This window comes from Salvelinus alpinus, chromosome 19, assembly GCF_045679555.1.
Source record: "Salvelinus alpinus chromosome 19, SLU_Salpinus.1, whole genome shotgun sequence".
In the NCBI taxonomy this organism is placed as follows: domain Eukaryota; kingdom Metazoa; phylum Chordata; class Actinopteri; order Salmoniformes; family Salmonidae; genus Salvelinus; species Salvelinus alpinus.
In genome coordinates this window covers 35,612,054-35,625,140 of record NC_092104.1, presented here as the reverse complement: position 1 = coordinate 35,625,140, position 13,087 = coordinate 35,612,054, and the positions used below count along the sequence as shown (strand labels likewise).

At 42.3% G+C, this 13,087-nt stretch overlaps 1 protein-coding gene across 4 annotated transcripts in view; it reads right to left on the bottom strand.

Annotated features, from left to right (window-relative positions):
- Positions 1 to 13,087, bottom strand: part of LOC139545449 (dedicator of cytokinesis protein 5-like) — a 31,931-nt gene that overhangs the window by 3,520 nt on the left and 15,324 nt on the right. For 3 of the 4 annotated variants that reach the window (XM_071353222.1, XM_071353223.1, XM_071353224.1), the window contains exons 18-45: positions 12,072 to 12,252; positions 11,751 to 11,848; positions 11,570 to 11,659; positions 11,298 to 11,398; positions 11,016 to 11,150; positions 10,808 to 10,913; positions 10,404 to 10,474; positions 10,186 to 10,292; positions 9,939 to 10,075; positions 9,714 to 9,809; positions 9,327 to 9,425; positions 8,800 to 8,970; positions 8,571 to 8,671; positions 8,339 to 8,397; positions 7,932 to 8,086; positions 7,728 to 7,813; positions 7,425 to 7,581; positions 7,138 to 7,178; positions 6,695 to 6,785; positions 6,429 to 6,548; positions 5,742 to 5,831; positions 4,793 to 4,897; positions 4,229 to 4,370; positions 3,887 to 3,968; positions 3,716 to 3,800; positions 706 to 792; positions 342 to 518; positions 64 to 147 (exon numbers count right to left, since the gene is read on the bottom strand). In XM_071353222.1, coding sequence (XP_071209323.1) covers positions 64 to 147; positions 342 to 518; positions 706 to 792; positions 3,716 to 3,800; positions 3,887 to 3,968; positions 4,229 to 4,370; positions 4,793 to 4,897; positions 5,742 to 5,831; positions 6,429 to 6,548; positions 6,695 to 6,785; positions 7,138 to 7,178; positions 7,425 to 7,581; positions 7,728 to 7,813; positions 7,932 to 8,086; positions 8,339 to 8,397; positions 8,571 to 8,671; positions 8,800 to 8,970; positions 9,327 to 9,425; positions 9,714 to 9,809; positions 9,939 to 10,075; positions 10,186 to 10,292; positions 10,404 to 10,474; positions 10,808 to 10,913; positions 11,016 to 11,150; positions 11,298 to 11,398; positions 11,570 to 11,659; positions 11,751 to 11,848; positions 12,072 to 12,252 — 3,054 coding nt within the window. The other variant, XM_071353226.1, reaches the window with a different exon arrangement.

The window sequence follows — 13,087 nt, the reverse complement described above, 5'->3', positions numbered from 1 at the left end:
TCTTATAGCAGGTACTGTATGTCTAAGTACAGGTTCAATAACAAGGAGAGAATTACAATTTACCTGGAGGGCAATAAGATGTTTGAGGACCTCAATGCTCTCAAGGTCATCTGGGTGTTCATGCATGTAGGTGTCAGTGAAGAATGCCTGTAGAGACAGAAAGGGGGTGGAAACAAGTTTAGCATTTTGAGACATGAAGATGTTCTCATATATGCACATTAAATACTAACTAAAATAACAGTGACCTCGAAAATAAGAATATCAGGTTACAAATCTTCAATGAAATGTGAGACAAAATTGTATAGGATTCAAGGTCCTAGGTAGTAATAGTCAAGTCAAACCTTCTCGTAGTTGGAGTAGCCACCCATGACGGCAGGGTCAACAATGCCATTGAGCATCATGGAAAGTGGGTGGACGGACGTGGAGCTGTCACAGGCCTGCTGCTGCACCAGGTTACTGAGCTTCTCATTGGCCATCTCCATGGTCTCCACAGCATTCTGCAAAGGGCTGATCTCCTCCTGACCAGTAGGAAAATCAGGAGAGGTGAGGAGACATCAAAGTGTAAAAGACCAAATTGGGTGAGTAGGAACTATTTGCTATGGGTGGTAGGGAGTACTCAACAGTGTTTAGATTAAACATACAGCACATTAACACCAGTAAGTTTGTATTACTGTGATTGTCATCATCATTACTGAGAGAACTTACAACAGAGATGGACTTCACTTCGAACCATTTGAGAATCCCTGGGAAGTGATAGGTTGTGATGTAAGTTGTCCTCTCGATCCACATGGTCTGTAACATGAGGCGGAAAATATGACTGAATGGCCAACAACACAAATGTTTTGAGCAGCAACCTCTTGTATTCAACTGCTAATCAAAAAGGAACACCTATGTCAGAATGCTGTTGATTGACTACAGATCAGCGTTCAACACCAGAGTGCCCACAAAGGTCATCACTTTGCTAAGGACCCTGGGACTAAACACCTCCCTCTGCAACTGGATCCTGAACTTCATGACGGGCCGCCCCCAGGTGGTAAGGGTAGGCAACAACACATCTGCCACGCTGATCCTCAACACTGTGGCCCCTCAGGGGTGCGTGCTAAGTCCCTTCCTGTATTCCCTGTTCAGCCACGACTGCGTGGCCAAGCACGACTCCAACACCATTAAGTTTGCTAATGACACAACAGTGGTAGGCCTGATCACTGGAAACGTAAGACAGCCTATAGGGAGAAGGTCAGAGACCTGGCAGTGTCGTGCCAGGACAACAACCTCTCCCTCAACGTGAGCAAGACAAAGGAGATGATTGTGGACTACAGGAGAAGGAGGGCCGAACACACCCCCATTCACATCGACGGGGCTGTAGTGGAGCAGGTTGAGAGCTTCAAGGTCCTTGGTGTCCACATCACCAAAATCTATCACAGTCCAAACACATCAAGACATCGTGAAGAGGGCACAACAACACCTTTCTGCCTCAAGTGACTGAAATGATTTGGCATGGGTCCCCAGATCTTCAAAAAGTTCAACAGCTGCACCATCGAGAGGCAGTGCGTACGGCTCAGTACATCACTGGGTCCAAGCTTCCTGCCATCCAGAACCTACAGTGGGGAGAACAAGTATTTGATACACTGCCGATTTTGCAGGTTTTCCTACTTACAAAGCATTTAGAGGTCTGTAATTTTTATCATAGGTACACTTCAACTGTGAGAGACGGAATCTAAAACAAAAATCCAGAAAATCACATTGTATGATTTTTAAGTAATTAATTTGCATTTTATTGCATGACATAAGTATTTGATACATCAGAAAAGCAGAACTTAATATTTGGTACAGAAACCTTTGTTTGCAATTACAGAGATCATATGTTTCCTGTAGTTCTTGACCAGGTTTGCACACACTGCAGCAGGGATTTTGGTCCACTCCTCCATACAGACCTTCTCTAGATCCTTCAGGTTTCGGGGCTGTCGCTGGGCAATACGGACTTTCAGCTCCCTTCAAATATTTTCTATTGGGTTCAGGTCTGGAGACTGGCTAGGCCACTCCAGGACCTTGAGATGCTTCTTAAGGAGCCACTCCTTAGTTGCCCTGGCTGTGTGTTTCAGGTCGTTGTCATGCTGGAAGACCCAGCCACGACCCATCTTCAATGCTCTTACTAAGGGAAGGAGGTTGTTGGCCAAGATCTCGCGATACATGGCCCCATCCATCCTCCCTTCAATACGGTGCAGTCGTCCTGTCCCCTTTGCAGAAAAGCATCCCCAAAGAATGATGTTTCCACCTCCATGCTTCACGGTTGGGATGGTGTTCTTGGGGTTGTACTCATCCTTCTTCTTCCTCCAAACACGGCGAGTGGAGTTTAGACCAAAAAGCTCTATTTTTGTCTCATCAGACCACATGACCTTCTCCCATTCCTCCTCTGGATCATCCAGATGGTCATTGGCAAACTTCAGACGGGGCTGGACATGCGCTGGCTTGAGCAGGGGGACCTTGCGTGCGCTGCAGGATTTTAATCCATGACGGAGTAGTGTGTTACTAATGGTTTTCTTTGAGACTGTGATCCCAGCTCTCTTCAGGTCATTGACCAGGTCCTGCCGTGTAGTTCTGGGCTGATCCCTCACCTTCCTCATGATCATTGATGCCCCACGAGGTGAGATCTTGCATGGAGCCCCAGACCGAGGGTGATTGACCGTCATCTTGAACTTCTTCCATTTTCTAATAATTGCGCCAACAGTTGTTGCCTTCTTACCAAGCTGCTTGCCTATTGTCCTGTAGCCCATCCCAGCCTTGTGCAGGTCTACAATTTTATCCCTGATGTCCTTACACAGCTCTCTGGTCTTGGCCATGGAGAGGTTGGAGTCTGTTTGATTGAGTGTGTGGACAGGTGTCTTTTATACAGGTAACGAGTTCAAACAGGTGCAGTTAATACAGGTAATGAGTGGAGAACAGGAGGGCTTCTTAAAGAAAAACTAACAGGTCTGTGAGAGCCGGAATTCTTACTGGTTGGTAGGTGATCAAATACTTATGTCATGCAATAAAATGCGAATTAATTACTTAAAAATCATACAATGTGATTTTCTGGATTTTTGTTTTAGATTCCGTCTCTCACAGTTGAAGTGTACCTATGATAAAAATTACAGACCTCTACATGCTTTGTAAGTAGGAAAACCTGCAAAATCGGCAGTGTATCAAATACTTGTTCTCCCCACTGTATATACTAGGCGGTGTCAGAGGAAGGCCCAAAAAATTGTAACCTGCCACCCAAATCATAGACTATCCTCTCTGCTACCGCACTGCTACCCCCAGGCCATAAGACTGCTGAACAATTAATCAAATGGCCACCCGGACTATATACATTGACCTCCCCCTCTTTGTTTTTACACTGCTGCTACTCACTGTTTATTATCTATACACAGTCACTTCATCCCTACCTACACGCATATTGACTCGGTACCAGTACCCCTTTTATATAGCCTCATTACTGTTATTTTATTGTGTTACTTTTTATTTTATTATTTTAGTTAATTTAGTAAAAATTTTCTTAACTCTATTTCTTAAACTACATTGTTGGTTAAGGGCTCGAAAGTAAGCATTTCATGTGACAAAGAAAAATGCATTTGATTGGCTACATTCCTGAGTTTAGAGTGTGTGCGTTAAATGGAGGAAATTGTCTTTGTTAGGGCTCTGCAGCATGGTGAGTGTGAGCTGTGTGCCAGGTACTCACTGCAAATTCATTGTCGGGGTCCTTTGCACCTTTCCTGAAGGGTCTGGAATACTGAAACTGGTCCACTTCATTGGTTCTGTAGTAGCTGGGAGAGGAAGAGGGACAAACAAATGAGTTGCATGAGTAAGAACTAAGAAAATGTATTCAACCACAAGCTGTTGTGTTCCATACTTCAGGATCTGCTCAGGAACCCCCTTGTCTTTGAACTGGGCGGGCACAGTAAGGACTGGCTTGACTGTAAAACACTGGATATCTGTGAAGAGCAGGTAAGGATAGGACTGTGTATTATTAAAAAACAAAAACCTTTTTAGTGCTGTAGGGGGAAACGGAGACGGTGGCCAGTGGATTACTGGCTCAAAATTGTCCTTGAGAAAGGTATAATAAGACCTACCTATAAATGGGAAATACATCAAATGAATAATGTCCTGACTAGAAGCATTAACACCAATTAACATTTAAATAGCATTCATAGCTGGGAGCGTGAGGGCATGCTGCAACAGGCCTAAAGGATACGCTGTCCTTGGGAGTTACAGATGTTGTCCCCAGGGGGAGCTGTGCTGGTCATCCTGGCTGCATTGGGGAACTGCGACAGCAGCTTCAGACTGAAGTCCTCCAGCCACTCATACTCCTTACCACGGTAGATGAATACTTTGTTCTGTATGAGCAAATCCATTCAAAGATATGGTGAGATAGGATTTAATTAGAACGTTGTTATTGAATGACATGCTACAGAAGATGTCAAAGATGGACTGTGGTAGACAGGAATGTGCCCTTCCCCCATTGAAATATATGTGCGTCAGCCAAATGAAGGCTATTCTAACCGGAACCTGACAAGATCATGGAAGGTATTTAACCCATAGAATCCCCCACTGCTTTATGGAACTGATAACTAGTATCGCCTGCATGTTACATCATCACCGTGAAACATTTTTAATATTGACTTATCATTTAATTTTATGGAGAGTTCCATAAGTAAAATGAATAAAAGGCACATAAATATAAATATCTCAGGCGAATGAGACAGAACTTGAAATGTGCTATGGAGGCTGGATTTCTGAAAAGACGTAATAATCTTACCCTGAGGAAAGTGGGGAATCCAAGGCCATAGTATCCCACAGCAAAGTATTCTGGCTGAGGCCGCATGGCATGCATTATATTCTCATAGAACTGGGCTTGCTGTTTCTGTGTACAACAGTAGGGAGAGTATAGAGGCTGTAGTAACAATGAGCTAAATTAATAGCGCCACAATCAGGAACAAAGATAACATACAACAGGAAACACCTAAAATACTGTAGAAGCTAACCAGTTCCCTGTGTACTTAACTTAGTTAAGTGTCAAAATTGGAGGATCCATAATGAACAAAGATTCATAGCAGTGTAGCAAAACAACGTTTTTGTACAACTCCACTGCAGATAAGGACTGTTGAATACCACGATGACACAGTATTTACAAAAACATGACTAATAGAGTATCACTTCATAATTAACTGAGTGTTACTTCCTAATGGCAGATGCCAGTATGTCAACCGGCAATGCATGGGTGGGACTATTGGATAAAAAGGTTTGACACAAGTGTGGCAGCAACTCTGATATCTTCCCCATTTCCTCAAATTGTTTCTGCAGTAATGGGTTGTTTTTTTTCTTCAACTATCCCTGTCATTTGGATTGAGCTAGCTGAAATGACTTTCTGCCTTAGAAAGTGGTCGTCCTAGCCATTGACAATGTATCTTGAACAATTTATTGTCATAATTAACTCCAAGTCTTTGTGAGCACTGAAAAGTATGTTAGTACAGCAGTTGAACTGGTCCTATTGAAAAAGCCTCGCACTAAATTCGCAGTGGGCTATCCCTTTCTGGCATTGTATGTGGAACTTTCACATGCATTCTTTTTTTACATGTAGAAACTAAGAGGATAATCATTTTGGGTTTTACTGTTTGTATGTTTTAGGGACAATTTCTATTTAGTAGTGACAATATTTTGATTAAATCTCAGACTAAAACACGATAGCAAATGATAAGTCCTCTTACCAGCAGCTGGCTAAGCTCCATGAAGTCGAACATCTGGTTCTCGTGCATCTTTGCCAGCTGTTTACCCATCTCAATGGCTTTCTCCCACATCTGAACAGATAAATGCAGCAGTTGGTAAAAAGACACGAGATGTGAACATGGTTTAGACATCACCATCTGTCCGTCACTAACACCTCTATTCAATCAAACCCTAACAGCAGGTTTCATCGTTGATGTACTGTGGTGAACAGGAGAAATGTTTACCCTAACCCAGAAATCTGGTAACCATGTTTGATTGAATATGGCCCCAAGTTTCTTTTGTAACAAATGAAACAGACAAATATTTCTGACAGTAGCTCATATGGCATGTTCAGGGGTAAGTAGCATATGGTCTCTGACTACATATGCTGTCAAATATACTGCCACCCTTGCACAATTCCCAATTTCTTCTCAAATAAGTTGAAATTGGAAAAAACTTTTGTTGTTCATACATGTATTTGTTTGATACACAACAGCACAGAACCAAAACATTTCATAAAAAGTCCCAACATTATCTACTTTACAGGGTAAAAATAGCCATTCAACAATTTTTGAAAAAAGAAAACAGAACATTCTGCTCCATTGCAAAGTGCAAGGGTGCCAATATATTTGACCACATATGTACCTCATGCTTCCTAATAGGGTCACTGGGTGAGGGTGGGAACTCACTTTGCCCTTGTCCAGGTTACAGATGATCTCCTGGAAGAGTCTCTCTTTGAGCTCCTGCTGTGTCCAGACATGTTTGCCATGACCGGGGATCAGATGTGGGGCACAGGGCTTGTCAGACCACTGAGAAGGGCAATATACACAATACACAAAGTGCATTTAGTTTTCTAGTAATGTATGTTATAGTTTGTTAACTGGAATTTTAGGGAGATAAGCCAAAGACGGTTGTTTTCATTGAAAGTCGAATTGAATGTTAATCTGAGTGAGACCTCGAGGAGTTCGGCGTGAAGTAACAGGGTGTATGCTGCCTCCGTGTAGTTCTCACAGACAAGGTGTAAATCCCTTAGCTTGTACAGATACCTGAGGACGAGGTCAGTATTTTAGAGTGATATCTAACAGATAATAGGTAGAATCTACCGCACACCCAAAGCTGATTTGTGAAGGTGCTGGAGGTAAAATGCAAAACTGGAGAAACAAAGAAAAAATAAAGTCCCTGCACACTTCCAGTCAGATGTACATTTATTTGAATTATAGCTGAGCTTTCGGTCAGTCGACCTTGCTCTGAAGAAGGTCGGCTGACCGAAAGCTCAGCTATAATTAAAATAAATTTGCATCTGACTGGAAGTGTCCAGAGACATTTTCCTGTTTCTCCAGAGTGATAGCTAACAAAATGGGATCCAAAGAAGAGTATACATTAAATCATCGGACTCACCGAATGTAAATGTCTTCCCGCTTCTTCTCCTTGTAGAAGTTCTGTCACAACCAAAATAAAAACAGCGGCAAAATTCAGCTTTTGTACAATTGTTTGATAATATTTTGGGGGTTAAAATCAATTGGTTCAATGTAGAAACATAACATCTTGATATAATATTATTCTGAGGTGGCGAGTGTGGCTCAATCTTTCTGATTAGAGTTTGAGTTCCACATAAACCAGTCCGAGGTGTTAGTTAGCACCTGGTAGGCTCTCCTGTCTCTTAGTGATGTACTGTAAAGGCATACCAGGACGTTGACGGTGCAGCTCATGCGGAGCTCAGGGCTCTCGTCATGTGTGATGGTGCGGTAGGCCAGTAGCTTCTCCAGCAGACTGCTGAGCAGCAGAGCCAGCTCCTCCCCTGACTGAGACAGGTATCTGTGCCTCCGACAGTGCTCCAGTAGTCTACACAATACCAACAATGCAAAATGTCAATGAATGAGGGAGTTATATAGTCCATATTTAGGTCTTGACTATGAAATCATGAGGTATGCCTAATAAGAAGGAATTAGCCTCTGAATGATTGGCAGGTTTATTGTCAGGGTGCTTACGTTTTCTCCAGCAGGATTTTGTACTGTTCATCCCCACGGCCTCCCTCTACCTCCTGATCCAACTTGGTGATCAGTTCATTCTCAAACTACAGGTACAGAAAGACAAAAAAAAGCTGCTCAGCCAAATACAGCTGGGTACCTCTGTTTGTGTACAGTGATACTGTAAAGCCAGACAGGAAGCACTACCGTGGGCAGCTATCTCACCATGTTAAAGGTGCGGCTGGGAGTGAAGTTGTGCTCACACTGCATCATGTCAAAGAAGATGGGGATGGTGGCTTTCCTCAGCTCTGGCTCAGGCACCAGGGTAGCCTTTAGGATGGGCCCCACCATGGCCGGGATGAACTTCATCTTGTGGGGGCCTGAGGGATGCATAAAGTCAGAAGCAAAATGTTACACAAGCTCATTTGAAAGGGCAATAAGTGGTACTCCATTTTCATGCAAACAACAGGACAGTAAACTCATAAAGTGGTAAACAAAAAGCAGGCCACCACCATGAAACTAGGCAATAAAACATTGTCCTCAAAGCCTTTTGCCAATGAACAGGCCATTATACAGATGTCTTTATTTGTTGAATTTCTGTCTTACAGAGATAACCCCCAGACAGTACTTACCAAGATTATACCACATATCTCGGATCTTAAAGCCAATGCTCTTCCTCATGTCTCCATACCTGTAACCACAGCATCGAATTATACTATATACTGTAGAGCATATGCACACGAACTTACAGCATCATTTCTTATACATAAAAATTCAGTTCTCTGTGGAAATTTTTATTTTATATTATTAGTTTATGGGAATTTGTATTTAAACTAATTGAACCAAAGAAAAAAACGAACATACTTGTTCAGTATTTTATTCCGTTTTTCTTGAGAGAAGGATTCCAGTTGCAATGACTTGTGGGTAAGGAATGCAACAGTCAAGTGGAAGTAGTTGTTCCAGAGCTGAAAATAAAATATGATCGTTTTTACACAGACATTGGGACAATGATTGAGCTAAAGAAGTTTACATTTGCAGAGAGACACGGATGTCTTTTGTCCACCCCATCAGAAGGTGGCGACTGGAGACCCACCTGCAGCTCAAAGTGGGTCTGGTCCATGAAGTACATGTTGAGGACCTCAGAGTACTGGTTGATGGCCCGCAGAAACACACCAATCTGCAGGAGGTTCATGGTCATCCAGTCGGAGGGGAAAACGTTCCCCATCAGGTCCTTAAACATGATGAATGTCTCCATCAGGAAGTCCTGTAGTGGGCCAGGGAGAGAACAGTTACCTTGCCTGCAGTGGAAGTACCTAGATGTATGCTTCTCATGTCTGCACAAACATGTGGGGTTCTGTTTCTGACCAAGCCGATCGATTAGTAACATGCTGAACTATGCACAGCAGTCCCCTTGCATTTCTCATATTAGACCCACACAGTTCAGTAAAGAAGCAAGGACAGGGAGATCCTCACAATGTTCCAAGTCAGTCCCATGAAATGTCTATAATCAATAATCACTTCAGGAGCAGTTACAAGCACCAGTGGTTGAATGCCAGCTATCGACTGGATGATTCAGGAAGAGTCATGCCCAGGGCAAGGGATGTGTGCCGGCCCACTTACAATGATGTCTTGTCTGGTCTTGAAGGTGCTGATGTAGTGGGCGTAGTGCATGTCATCCATCTGCTTCAAGATGGCGGTCATACAGGCTAGGTAATGACCCTGCCATTGAGATAACAGAGCATCAGTCACCTTAGTTGTAAAACTACTTTAGGTTCACACATATAACATGTTTTATGCTTAGAAGCTAATTATAAGCTATAATTCATTGTTGAATGCTTATAAGTGCCGATTTAGTTATGTATAGGATGCATAGAAGCAGCTTTTCAGCACTGTGCCTTGTACATGGAAACTTAAAATAAATATTTTCCAAATGAACAATTGAAAATAACTTGACTTTTTCTTTTGAGTTAGATGAAGAACTGTCAGAGTACTGAGTATGAGTCTTACAATGAGAGTGGAGGTTCTGCTCATGCTGATGACAGTGCGATTGACCCTGCGAAGCAGCCGCTCCATTATCAGCTGGACATGGCCCCGGGTTGGACCCTGGGACACAAACAGGTCAGATCAAAAATGAATGTATCAAAACTAATCCAGTTAAGAGTTATGGATGTCACGGATTTCAGTGTGTCTAATGGCAGAGATAGAGGTGTGCTATAGCCAGTAGCCACTCACCACATTCTTGCGGTCCAGGTTGTCTAGCACAGTACTGAGCAGCTGAACACAGGCCTCGTGGTCTGGTTTATTGGAGTGGTCATCCAGCTGCCCACTCAGCTGGTCTGTCACCAGCGGCAAGAGGACATCTCGACACTCTGTGGGGTCAAAGAGGAATAGAGCCTATTCAAATGTGTCATCCTGTGGTTCTGTTTTTAAATAGAGATCATTCTAAAGTTATGTTTGAGCCAGAGAGGCACTACAGTACCTGACTGTTTGAAAAGGTCACTCTCCACCATCTTACACATGCAACCAAGTTTCTGGCGCACCAGCTGAGAGTCAGGGATGCTCTCAATGAACTTGGTCAAAAGAACACTAGTGAGAGAAACAGGATGAAATTCAGAAAAGAGACAAGGACATTTTATATACAGGAAAAAGTATCATTTCTACAGATTCGACAGTTGAAAAGTCATTACAAGGAGTTACCTGAGCTCCACAGGATCAAAGACATTCTTGATGTCATTAATGATGGTGGGAAGGTATTTCAGTATCGCCCCCTGAAAAAGATGATGGTCTTTAAAAAAAGAACATGAGGGAAATATCACCGGATAAGGCTTCTGTGTTTTACAGCTCTAGTCAGCTCGAAAGTGTTTTAATTAACGTTATTCTGCAGTTTATCAAGTAAAACTTTACTTCAACTATCTTTCACGAAGCCAGCATAAGGCTTCCATAAACATAGAAAGGGTAAGCTGGTTTGAACAGCTGACAATTATCAGAATAACACAGTAAATGTTGCATTACCAGGCTATGCCATGTTAACAGTGTGTATTAAAGAAGATGAAGTACCATGTAAGTGCCAATCCCAGTGTCTCTCCCCTAAACCAACTCACCTTTATCTTAACTCCCTCATCCAGCGGTCTGTCCATGAGTGTGTTGAAGGACAGGAAGAGTGTCCGTATGGAGTTGAAGAAAGCATCCTCGCTGGTCCCATAGAATCTGAGTAAACAAAATAAGGACATTGCTCATTTCACAAACAAACTAATATTGTCTCACAAATGTATTAGTATGTATGAGGAAGGAAGGTCACGGCTAAGATACCTGAGGTAGAGGACCCGGGACTGCACAATGAACCTGAACAGGTACTTAAGGGCTTTGAGGGCTGAGTACAGTTTCTCGGTTAGGACAGGCTCATCTGCATGGCCCACATAGTAATTCAGAACCTTGGTCAGCTTCCTGAAAAATAAATGGAACAGGGAACTCAGGCATACCAGTAATTACATATAAATGAATTCTGAATGGGTGGTGAGGTGTCAAAACAGGAGGAAGGAAAAATTAACAGCATAGAGATGAAAATGTGAGAAAGGAGAGAGCTAGACTCACATGTAAGCCAGAGTGGCACTGAAGTGCTTGTTGATGTATGTCTCCAGTACTGGGTTAAAGTGCTGGAACTTGATGTCTCCAATCAGTGTGATTATGAACACCTAGAAAAAATGCAGAGCACAGTCAGGAACCAGTGTAATATAGAATCCTGCTGGAAAATAGTGTAACGTTAATAATTTCTAATATACAATTGTCTTTTGGTATATTAATGACAGATGCCATTAATCCTGATAACTTAACGCAAGTAAGTAACCCACCAGTACAGAACTCACCAGAGCATTAAACAGCAGCGTGTCATAAGTCTCCTCCTCTGAAGTCTCCATCATGATACTGAAGAGGGCATCAAGTGTGTCCTGTAGAAACTAAGACCACAAAAAGACAAATGCATTAGGCTAGGGTGTCCTTGTATGTAAAGCCAGTTAAGAATGCTAACTCTGGAGCAGTCATACTCACCTTGACAATTTCCCCTCCCTCAACCTCCATCAGGCGCTGCAAGTTCTGGTCCAGCTCTTCAGGGTTGGACCTCCAGTTCAACAGGCCCAGGAGATCCACTAGAAAACAGCAGAGGAACAGCAGCATATCACTTTAACTGACCCTTGGATTTCATAAACTTGAATGAGTATGTCAACACCACTCTGATTTGTATTACGAGCCGAAGTGCAGAAAGAGTTAGGTTCTATTTGTTAGAGACGGTTTGATACTTCATATATTGTTTCATATCCATTTCCACCATGGTGCTTATAGATTAGAGATGATTGTGTCCTACTACAGTACCATTCTGGGTGAGTTTAGTGGAGCAGGTGAGAGTGCCAATCTGGAAGCTGTCCTTGGTGAGTGGGATGACTCCTGAATGGTTAAAGTTTTTCCCTGTCTGCCTCTCCTTCTCCTCCACTTCAGCCCAGGAGCCTGGCAGAGTCAGGTATGTTTTTGCATCCTCAGACTTCTTTGCGTCAACCTAAGAGAAAAAATATATATAATACTAGAACATATTCATTGATATGTAATTTGATATTCATTGACCAGGGAGCTTTTTATTTTATATAAAATATAAAAAATAATTACTTCACTATTTAATTGATAATGAAAAATAATCCCTACAGGGAAAGAAAGATCTCCAACTGTAGTCAAATGTATCAGAACCTTCTGGTTCCACCAAGATGTCTACATCATACAGGGTCTGTGATAGTTAGGGTTGCAAAGCTACTGGTAATTTACCAATGTTACTGAAATATTTAATAATTTTGGTAATTAACAGAAAATCTATGGCAATCTATCATAACTTTGGTAATTTATATCTGAAAAACTTTAAAATATATATATATTCATGTATAGTATTTATTTGTGTCCATATTGTCCACAAATTTCTAGTAGATAGGGAAAGGGGATACCTAGTCAGTTGCACAACTGAATACCTTCAACTGAAATGTGTCTTCTGCATTTAACCCAACCCCTCAGAATCAGAGAGGTGCGGGGGGCTGCCTTAATCGATATCCACATCATGGGCGCCCGGGCAGCACTTGTTGTTAGGGTTAACTGCCTTCCTCAAGGGCAGAATTTTTCCACCTTGCCAGCTTGAGGATTCGAACCATCGACCTTTCGGTTACTGGCCCAACGCTCTTAATATATCATGCTGAAACCCTCATATTAAAAACACCAATGGTATTCACTAAGTTGATGGTTTAAATTTAGGCTAATGTTTTACAGCTTTGCCGTTATATATTTTTATATCATCTTATTTAATATGTGATACGGCCACAAGAGGGCCAGTGACAATTACAGACACTTGTGAT